The sequence below is a fragment of the Acartia tonsa genome, chromosome 11, assembly GCF_053477335.1.
Source record: "Acartia tonsa isolate MP-2025a chromosome 11, ASM5347733v1, whole genome shotgun sequence".
Classification (NCBI taxonomy): Eukaryota; Metazoa; Arthropoda; class Copepoda; order Calanoida; family Acartiidae; genus Acartia; species Acartia tonsa.
In genome coordinates, this window is record NC_137270.1 from 47,841,087 (window position 1) to 47,852,449 (window position 11,363).

General features: G+C 31.1%; 1 protein-coding gene across 1 annotated transcript; it reads right to left on the bottom strand.

Annotated features, from left to right (window-relative positions):
• Positions 1-2,223: 2,223 nt before the first annotated feature.
• On the bottom strand, positions 2,224-10,980 carry LOC145332102 (uncharacterized). Its single transcript, XM_080177030.1, has 5 exons — positions 10,951-10,980; positions 9,574-9,669; positions 4,580-4,672; positions 3,542-3,628; positions 2,224-2,421 (listed from the first exon to the last, which is right to left on the bottom strand). The coding sequence occupies exons 2-5, from the start codon at positions 9,656-9,658 to the stop codon at positions 2,297-2,299; spliced, it is 390 nt and encodes a 129-aa protein (XP_080033156.1). The 5' UTR covers positions 9,659-9,669; positions 10,951-10,980; the 3' UTR covers positions 2,224-2,296.
• Positions 10,981-11,363: the final 383 nt, after the last annotated feature.

Here is an 11,363-nt window from a genome sequence, read left to right on the forward strand (position 1 = left end):
TGAGTGTGTAAGTTGAGTGTTCAAACGGTTCAACCATTAATTTTTAATCTACAGAAGGGGTACTTGTGTGTGTCATCATTGGGGATATACATAAATTCATTGGCCATTGTCTTATCCCTATAGATCCCTGAATTTAGCTAGTTAACAGAAACGCCCAAAACTTTGGGCTGACATTTAAATGTGAAATAAAGTCTAGCCTAACTTGTATGTGTATGTGGGCTAGGACAAATATTTTTACCAGCGCACCCACTCTATAGGCAGCTATGGTATCCTCCTTGTATCAGGGTTCTAAAGTGATAAGAGCTTGGTCGATAAATGAACGTACATCCCCAAAGATCATACAAAAAATTGCCCCTTCAATAAAGTAAAATTAGTATTAGAAACGTTTGAATTGAACACTCAACTATTAAAGCCAATCAAAATTAACCAGAGCCCCTAAACTTGCATAGCCAACGAACAAGAAAACGTTAGTTAAAACTTTAGGGACTAGTGTAATAAACAAAATTATAAAAGGCCTACAATAAACTTGTTCTGATTTTTCAAAATTATTAAAAATATTTGTTTTTATCGTTAAAATTTATTTATTATTACTGAGATGTTTCGCAGATTTTCATGAACTTGTAATAAAGTTATAATCGCAGCTGGCTAAAATAACGATATCCCCGATCCACCTAATTTACCCTAACCCCTCGCCTGAATGAACTGACCAAAAAATGAGGTCCATATTAGCAACATAAATTGACGACAAATTTTCCCACATCAATATATCCACGTATATACACTATATACATTATTATTTTTTTTTCTTTATTTTCTGCTTAATTAATGTAAGTTTGAACTTAACAAAGCATTTGATTAAAAATTTTAAACTGCATGACTTACAAATTTTCTTATTAAATCTTCTTTAATGGAATATAATTCCAGGTTTGAAACAGATTAATATCAGGTATATTAGAACCGGTTCTCAGAAATACTAAAAAATCGTGTACAACATCATACTACAGAAAAATTTTCACAAATATCAAAATATGAAAATGGTATTATGTATAACTACTCTTCTTTTTTGCATTTTAATATCCACGGAAATTTGTGAAATCTGATGTAACTTGTTGCTTGTTTTTCACTAAACCTCTCTAATTTCTTAATCCTATCATTAAAAGCTAAGCCTTTCGATAATTAGGGTCAGTACGTCCGTCCGTACGTCCGTCCGTACGTACGTCCGGAACGGATAGCTTTTTTCGTAAACTTAGGCATTTTAGAATTGTCCTATCGCTTTCTAACTTTGCATGTTGATTCCTTTAGTAGTTAGGTACGATTTAGTAAGCGTAGTACCTCTACAATCATTACCAAAATGTCCGTACGTCCATTTTACACATTTTGATCTTTTTTTACTTTTTAACAACAAATTTTTGTGTGATCTAATTATCCGATTGGTCTGTGTTTTGGTATATTGATTCCTGGGACAACAAAGTACAATATTATAAGCGATGCAACTCTATATTTAAGTCCTACAAATGTAAGTATCTGCATAACTATTATCCTGTATCAAGCAGTTTATCAACAAATTTACTTACAATTTTGCTTCGACTCTTATGCACTTATATTCTAATTATTCAGTTCTGACAATATACAAGAGTTAGTGTCCGTTTGTCCTACCGTTTCAGTGCTTTGCTTTTATTGATGTTGTCATCCTTTTATTTTAGCACTTGCTTCTTCATTTTTCTGTAACTGAAATGGATATATAATTTCTTGACGGTTACATCAGATATACTAAACTAAAACTAAAGTGGAATTTATTTTATCCCCTTTCCTCCTACTACATGAATCAGCTGATCAAAAATAAAATCCTTGTTAACAACCTAAATTAAAAAAATTCCCCATGTATATTCTCTATCTATTACTAAACATAAATTGGTGTAGGACTTCTAAAATTTCAGTCTCCCATACCTTTCATAATTCTAGGAACTCATCCACTAGTCTTTATAAAAAAGTAACATTATCTGTGTTGTCTGTCTCACTAATCACCGAACCGTTATGGTTCTCCTTTACAATGTAGCTCCTCATTGGTCCTGGGAGGAAACGTTTATAACTAAGTTTGGGGAGAGTACTAAAAAACAACCCCCCCCCCCTCAATTTTTCTCTTTTTCAAACTAAATTTAAAAATGGAAACTGGTTGATTCCCCTCCCCCCAAAAAATGTGAAACAGTAAAAAAAGTAAAACAATTCATTATAATAATTTATTTTCCATTCTTTCTTTTAAATATAAAAGATTTTAATATTTCTCTAATGATTACAATTACAACATGGTATGAATAACAAGAACAAATATGAGAGAAGCTATAATAGTAGTAGGGGAGCGTAGACCCGCCACAATGTCAGGCGCGCTGTTGCATTGGCTGTAGCTACAGTAACAGAAAGTTTCTGAAAAATAAAATAAATTTTAGATTTTTAAATTTTTTATAATTAGGGTCCGTCCGTCCGTCAGTAATGGTTAGCTCTTTCCGTTCATTGAGACATGTTAGAATTGGCCTAACGATTTCAAACTTTGCCTGACAGTTTCTATGACATTTAGGTATGATTTAGGAAGCGTTGTAACTCTATAATTGTTAATAGACAGTCGAAATGTCTATCAGATATTCAGCTTTTTTGACATCACTTTTTTCTATGATATAATTATTCTATTATTTTTTTTTGTTGATTCCTAGGACAACAAAGTACAATATTTCTAGCGTCTACGCTCTCAGAGGCCTCTAGGGAGATTATCTTTACAGGGACAATTTCGCTTGGGGTCGCGGCGGGGGGGGGGAGGGGAGGTTGAGATAACCCCAAAAAACAAAGAAAGCATCATTGGAGCATCATAGGTTTTGCAGTTGGTGATATTTTAATCTACATATACTTATCTACCTATCTAACTACCTTGATGATCAGAACCGAAATGGCTATCAAACTGTCTATGAAAAGAGCTAGATTATCTAACTATCTATTATCTATCTATCTCACTATATTCCTGTCTATCCATTTCACTAACTATCTATCTAACTACCTCGATGATCAGAACCGAAATGGCTATCACACTGTCTATGGAAAGCGCAAGTCTGTTTAACCATCTATCTATGAATCTCTATCTCACTACCTATCCATCTATCAACCATCCATCTCATTATCTTTCTATCTATCTATCTACCTTGATGATCAGAACCGAAATAGCTATCACACTGTCTATGAAAAGAGCTAGATCAGCTAACCATCTATCTATCTATCTAATTATATAGCTATATATATACCTTGATGATAATATTGAAATGGCTATCAAATAGTCTATAAAGAGCGTTATTATCAAACAATATTATCTTAATATCTACTATCTATCTATCTATCCATCTCATTATCTATCTATCTAACTACCTTGATGATCAGAACCGAAATGGCTATCACACTGTCTATGAAAAGAGCTGGATTATCGAACCATCTATCTATATATTGCACTATCTATCTATCTAATTATCTATCTATCTATCTCACTATCTACCTATCTAACTACCTTGATGATCAGAACCGAAATGGCTATCACACTGTCTATGAAAAACTGCTGGTCGCGTGGAACATCCCCGTCCCAGAACTTCGCCTTCTAAACAAATTTTATAAATTGAGAATAGTTATTTCTCTCATAGTATTATAAACAGCTTTCCACGGATATAAAATGTACGATTGCTATATCTGTTGAAACCTGGATATAATATGATGCTAGACATAGTTTTTTTGTATGGATGAGAAACGGTTAATTGATTTCGAATGATTACGAGAAAAAAATATTATTATTCGTTGCTGCAATTTTTGTTTTAATCCTTAGTGGTCGGGCACCTTTTCAGACCTAAATCTGATCTGATTTTATTGTGCTCATTGTGATATCAAACTTATTCTTATTTTTGCAATTAATGCTTTAATTAAAATTATATTTTTGAAGCTATAAACTTATTTTGAAAGATAAAGACAAATTGAATAATATTTTGTTCCTTTACTTGATTTAAAATATCTTATTTTGTCTTCATTCAGTTTCTTATCTTTCTATCTTTATTGCTATTGGAAGGGGGGGGGGGGGATTTTGATAATCAATTCAAATTAAAGCAAATATCAACAAATTGTGTTTTTTTTCAGGTTTTCTACCGTTATCACCATTTGTACCGGGAAATAACGATGTCACGGCGGTAAAGTTAAATTAAATTTAAATCAGCCTGGATCATAAATTGAAAAACTTAGCTTTTGAGTGTGTCTTACTAATTCCGAGATAGGATTGAAGGCATAACCGCATTCCCCCCCCCCCCCCACCCGGAAAAGTGAGGGTTCTAGGACATGTTTTGAGCTATATTTTCTTCTGTTAAAATCAAAATAGATATTGACAAGACGAAACTTTATCGTCAATTTAGATTGCTAATATGGACCTCATTTATTGGTCAGTTCATTTAATTCAGTAGACTTAGACTAAGATGTATTTTAGCCAGCTGCGAGTATCACTTTATCAGAGTACATGAAATTCTGGTGCAACATCTAAGTAATAATATATTAAATCCAAGTAACTTACTGTTGTCCATTTTGACATAGCAGGTTCTTTGAGTCCGCTCACACCAGGTGAATTTCAAACCAAGCTTGTCCGTATAACATTTCAGTGTTAAATCTAAACAAAAATAGATAGATAGATAGATAGATAGATATATAGATAGATAGATATATAGATAGATAGATAGATAGATAGATAGATAGATAGATAGATAGATAGATAGATAGATAGATAGATAGATAGATAGATAGATAGATAGATAGATAGATAGATAGATAGATAGATAGATAGATAGATAGACCGAAAGATGGATTGATAGATAGATTTTAACCAAAGCTTGTCTGTATAACATTTCAGGGTTAAATCTAGACAAAAATAGATAGATAGATAGTTAGATAGATAGATAGATAGATAGATAGATAGATAGATAGATAGATAGATAGATAGATAGATAGATAGATAGATAGATAGATAGATAGATAGATAGATAGATAGTTAGATAGATAGATAGATAGATAGATAGATAGATAGATAGATAGATAGATAGATAGATAGATAGATAGATAGATAGATAGATAGATAGATAGATAGATAGATAGATAGATAGATAGATAGATAGATAGATAGATAGATAGATAGATAGATAGATAGATAGATAGATAGATAGATAGATAGATAGATAGATAGATAGATAGATAGATAGATAGATAGATAGATAGATAGATAGATAGATAGATAGATAGATAGATAGATAGATAGATAGATAGATAGATAGATAGATAGATAGATAGATAGATAGATAGATAGATAGATAGATAGATAGATAGATAGATAGATAGATAGATAGATAGATAGATAGATAGATAGATAGATAGATAGATAGATAGATAGATAGATAGATAGATAGATAGATATATAGATAGATAGATAGATAGATATACAGATAGATAGATAGATAGATAGATAGATAGATAGATAGATAGATAGATAGATAGATAGATAGATAGATAGATAGATATATAGATAGATAGATAGATAGATATATAGATAGATAGATAGATAGATATATAGATAGATAGATAGATAGATAGATAGATAGATAGATAGATAGATAGATAGATAGATAGATAGATAGATAGATAGATAGATAGATAGATAGATAGATAGATAGATAGATAGATAGATAGATAGATATATAGATAGATAGATAGATAGATAGATAGATATATAGATATATAGATAGATAGATAAATAGATAGATAGATAGATAGATAGATAGATATATAGATAGATAGATAGATAGATAGATAGAATAGGTAGATAGATAGATAGATATATAGATAGATAGAGAGATAGAATAGGTAGATCCATATATTTTAATCCAAGCCTGTCTGTATAATATTTCAGTGTTAAATCTACACAAAAATTAAAAAGATGGATAGGTAAATAGATAGATAGGTAGATAAATAGATATATTGATAAATAGATATATAGATAGATAGATAGAGAGATAGATAGAGATATATATAGATAGATAGATATATATAGATAGATAGGATATGGATAGGTAGATACAGATATTTTCATCCAAGATTGTCTGTATAACATTTCAGTGTTAAATCTAAACAAAAATGTAAAAAGATGGATGGGTAAATAAATGGATAGATAGATAGATAGAGAGACAGATGAATAGTTGGATAGATAGGAAGATATATTTAAATTTTAAACCATGCTAATCTGTATAACAATTCAGTGTTAAATCTACACAAAAATAGACAGTTATTAAATATATATATATATATAGATAAACAGATTTATAGATAAAAATAGACTGAAAGTTAGATAGATATAAAGATAAATAGATATATAGTTAGATATATAGATAGAGACAGATAGATAGATATATAGACAGATAGATAGTTAGATAGATATATAAATATACACTTGAAAAAATAAATAAATTAGATATGATTCTAAAAACGAACATAAGCCCATTGTTCAAAAGCATACCTTAAATTGTTTAAACTTAAAAAGATTAAGGAGCTACAATGTTAATTCACTTCCACATATGTATCCCTTTAATAGAGTAACCGCTGAACCGATATGGTTCTCCTTTACAAAATAGCTCTTTTTAAGTTCTGGGAAGGTTTATAAATATCTCCCAAGAGAAAATACCTATGGGTTCATTTACAAATACCCACCCCAAGAATAGTTAGAATCATTTCCAACACCCATGAAAAACTAAACTTGAAAGGAGATTCATATCGGTTCAACGGTTAGCGAGATCTTTAGGTACAGACAGACATCATATTACTTTTACATCTACAGCTGTGAAAACACACTAGAAACTACAAAAGTGTGAAAAGCTTAATTACTGAATGATAATTAGGAAGTTTAAACATTGCAGACAATTTTATAATTTTTTTGAACGCTAGAATTTGCCATTCGTTCGTATCATCGTATTTATAATTAGAAACCTAATTTAACCTAAAATAAGTTATTTGAAGCTATTTTCTTTAATAAATTTAAATGTGGACCATATTCAATTCTAATAAACCATAAAAGTTTTAATTCTTTTATGATTATTTATGCATCGTATTATAAACAGCTTTCCTTGGATACTAAAATACAAAAGTATATGATTTAAACCAGTTTTATTAGCTAACAAACTGGTACTAATGTAATAATTGTTTCATTTTAATAATGTTTTAAAGATGTCTTTAATGCGATGCTATACTTGAATTTTCAGCATGGCTGAGATCCAGTTCTAACCCACCGGATATTAATTGGTTTCAAAGCCATACTGGAAAAGTCTTTCTTTTTGTGAAGTGACTAAAATCTAAAAGAGAAAGAGAGTAATGTGATATACCCTGGTCTCGTCTGAAGGTGCTACAAATACTTATAAAACAAAGACAAATATGTCCATAGATTGATAAGAATCTTTTTTTTAAATCAAGCCTTAAAATTTAATTTTGAATAAATAAAGTAGTAAAATTTTTACCTTTACCTAAGATATCGATAACTGCTTAACCGATTGGATTATCCGTTTTATAGAAGCTTTGTATGGGTCCTTAGATGGTTTTAGGCTATTTTTCAATAAACTTATTGGTTGGATTTTCAAGTATTTTCTTCCTCTTCGAATATAGAGCCTAGAGCCCACTAGTAAACATTACGTAACATGGCTGATTTTTGAGACATTTTGTCCAGCTACGATATTTTGTACCACCCCTGGATTAGCATTTTTGTAAAAAGCAGAAACAATTACAAATATTTAACACTTATAACTAGAGATAATTTAGATTAGCAGATACAAACTTTAAAAAAAATGCTTCTAGTAAAGTTGGCCTGAAAGTCTGAGATTAGATATAATAAACATAGGACGTACATTTTGCATTGATTACTCAATATTAGATACTAGTGGCTTCTCCTCTAGCCCTTGGGGTCAACTCCCATAACTAGATTGACACAAAATACCTACTACTTTATAAAATACCACCGGCTACGCTCCTAGAAATCTCCAGGAGAATTGAAAGTGGAAGTCAACCCCCACCCATAAATTTTATGTTTTAAAAAATAAAAGTAAAAATGAATGTATTTGGAGGAGTTAATTTGTTGTCAAGTTTCGATTTATCTTGGAAGGGTGGAAAGACTCTTCCCCCAATTAGTTCAAAATCTTCCCTGGAAGTGTAAGAAGCTTCTCTGTTAAGAAGAACCATATCGGCTCAACAAGATCCTTCACTAAAGACAAAGAAAGCTTACTACTTTATTTTATAGAAAGGTTATACCTCCAAATTAACTCTAATAATTTTAGAAACTAGAAACGTAAGACTTAAATTCAAGGCTCTGCAGCTGATCTTTCAAACAAGCAACAATTTTAGAAAGTCTTTAACATAGCCGCAAAATATTACAACCTATCATAACTAAAGTTAAAAATTTTATTTTTCCATAATTTTCATAATAGTGTCTATTGCAGAAACCACAGCCGATTATAGAAAGATAATCCGCAGCTGAATTGTCCTTTTATTTACAGTATCCAATTTTTTTTGCCGAGACTCCAATTAGCGGTTGCCGAGCCTTGCTTAAAATGAAAGTGACACCGACCGTGATTCTCACATATTTGTATAATTACCTAAAAATAACACATACCTCAAATTTCAAAAATAATTTTAAAACACACATATATATAAAGGGATGGAGGGGACAATGGGCTGTATATTACACTAGTCCCCAACGTTTGAACCACTAATTGTAATCTACAGCAGGGTTAATTTTGTTTATTATCATCAATAAACATCAATATATCGGCTACTGTCTTATCCCTTTAGATCCCTGCATATACCTCACATTTCAAAAATAATTTTAAAACACACATAAATATATATGTTTAATTTGGAAATGTGTAACATACCTAAGTTTTTTTTTATTTGTACTGTAGTGTTAACTTTTGCCTGTACTTGACGTATCATGAGTAGTTTTTTACTTTTATCCTGTACTTAAATTGTTGTTCTATAATGATGAATATTGATAGGTTTTGCTCTAAGAATGCAATTTTATGCATGTTTTTAGCGTGGGGTATATAAATTAAAAGTAGCATTAGTAGTTTTTTAACTTTAGCCTGTATTTTCTTAGTGCTTGGGTATTACCCTCTTAGGATTTTTTATACAGCAATATTAGAAAGCCTATGTTATCTTGTTTTTAGAGTGGTATATAGACTAAAAGTATCATTACACGTTTTTTTACCAATAGCCTGTACTTGAATCGTGGTTGCGAGAAGTTTAATGATGAATAACAGTAAGAGGTACTATTAGAAATAATGAATAACAGTAAGAGGAACTATTAGTAAGCCATTTTAAGCAATTTTTAAAGTGGTATATGAATTAAAAGTAATGTTAGTAGTTTTTACCTTTAGCCTGTAGTTAAATGGTAGTTATTAGTTTAATTATAATAAATAGCACTATTAGAAAGCCTGTGTTATTTTAGAGTGGTATATTAACTAAAAGTATTAATAGTAGTTTTACCTTTAGCCTGTACTTGAATGGTGGATGTGAGGAGAATAATGATGAATATGAGATAAACTGGTTTTAAAATAAATTCTGAGTACATCACACATCGACCTGAAAAAAAATTAGGGGTCATAAAAATTGATCTAGAATATACGTGGATATTATGACGTGGGTAAATTTGCCGTCAATTTAGGTTGCTAGCATGGGCATCATTTAAAGTACATACAGTAGGAGAAGAGAGAATTTGGCAATGTACAGATGGTGTATTGGCGGAATCATTATTTTAGTCAGCTACAAGTTTTAATTCATTAGAGTACATGATGATCTGGTGTAAGATCCAAGTAATTATAAATCCATTGTTATAAACTAGTCAAATTAAATTAAAGAAAAGCTTTGCTCAAAACATATTTCTCATTTTTCTTTTTACAAATTCCATTTACTCTGAATAAAAATAATTTTCTTTTAGCTTTTGTACTTTTTTTTTGTATGACATTTTTCACAAATTTACTTTATATAACAAGGAAAAAAGATATTTTTGCCTAAATTTTAATGAACAATATTATCAATTTACTTAAAACGATAATAAATGTCATATCAAAGTAATTACCAGGATCTGTGTCTGCCTGCTTGTGTGTGTGTGTGTGTACCGAAGGATCTCGGTAACCACTGAACCGATATTATTTTTCATATAAATTTTCAGAATGTGTTTCCCTTTCTCTTAGACAAGTCAATAAGGATGCAATTTACCTTAAAATTGGTTTGCCACCAATGGATATAGGATATGTATGGATATATTGACAAGGGAAAATTTGTCCTAAATTTAGTTTGCTAATATGGACCTCATTTATTGGTCAGATTGTTCATCCTGTATGAGAGGATTGAATAGGATAGGGGGGAAGGATGGGGAGTATCCTTATTTTAGCAAGCTAAGAGCATCACTTTATCTGAGTGCATGAAAATCTGGTGCAACATCCAATCAATAATATATCGATTTTGCCACAATCTTTGGCTGAACAATCAAGAAGAAAAGGATATATCAATTGAATATAAGTTATTTTTCCCCTCAAGCCTTCAAGTTTTATAGTTACATTGAACGGATTTTTAGAAGCACTATTTCTAGAAAATTAAGGGTAGACCGCACATACATGAATCAACTGGCCACTAAATTGGATGACCGCCCTCCCCCTCCCCCTAATAATGCCAACCAATGGCAGAACAAAACTGTAAACTAATTGCATGATTTTTCATTTTACTATCCTCGGAAAACTGTCTTCACTACGATGCGATGTCTTTGTGTGTGCAACCCTATAGTTTCTGTCTGTCTGTCAGTCTATCAGTATGTATATCTGTCTGACTGTCTGTATGTCAATCTGTTTATCTGTCTGTCTGTACCTGAAAATAGGATTGCCACACTTGTGTCTGTGTGTGCAACCCTATAGTTTAAAGTATGTCTGTCTGTCTATCTGTCTGTATGTCTAACTGTCTCTCTGTCTCTCTGTCTGTCTGTCCATCTATGTATACCTTATAATAGGATTGCTATACTTATGTTTGTGTGTGTGCAACCCTATAGTTTCAAGTTTGTCTGTCTGTCTGTCTATCTGTCTGTCTGTCTGTCTGTATGTTTATCTGTCTGTCTATATGTCTGTCTGTGTGTATGTCTGTGTGTCTGTCTATCTATCTGTCTGTCTCTTTATCTGTCTGTCTGTCCATCTATGTATACCTGATAATAGGATTGTCACACTTGTGTCTGTGTGTGTGCAACCCTATAGTTTCAAGTATGTCCTCCAGTCTGTCTGTCTGTTTGT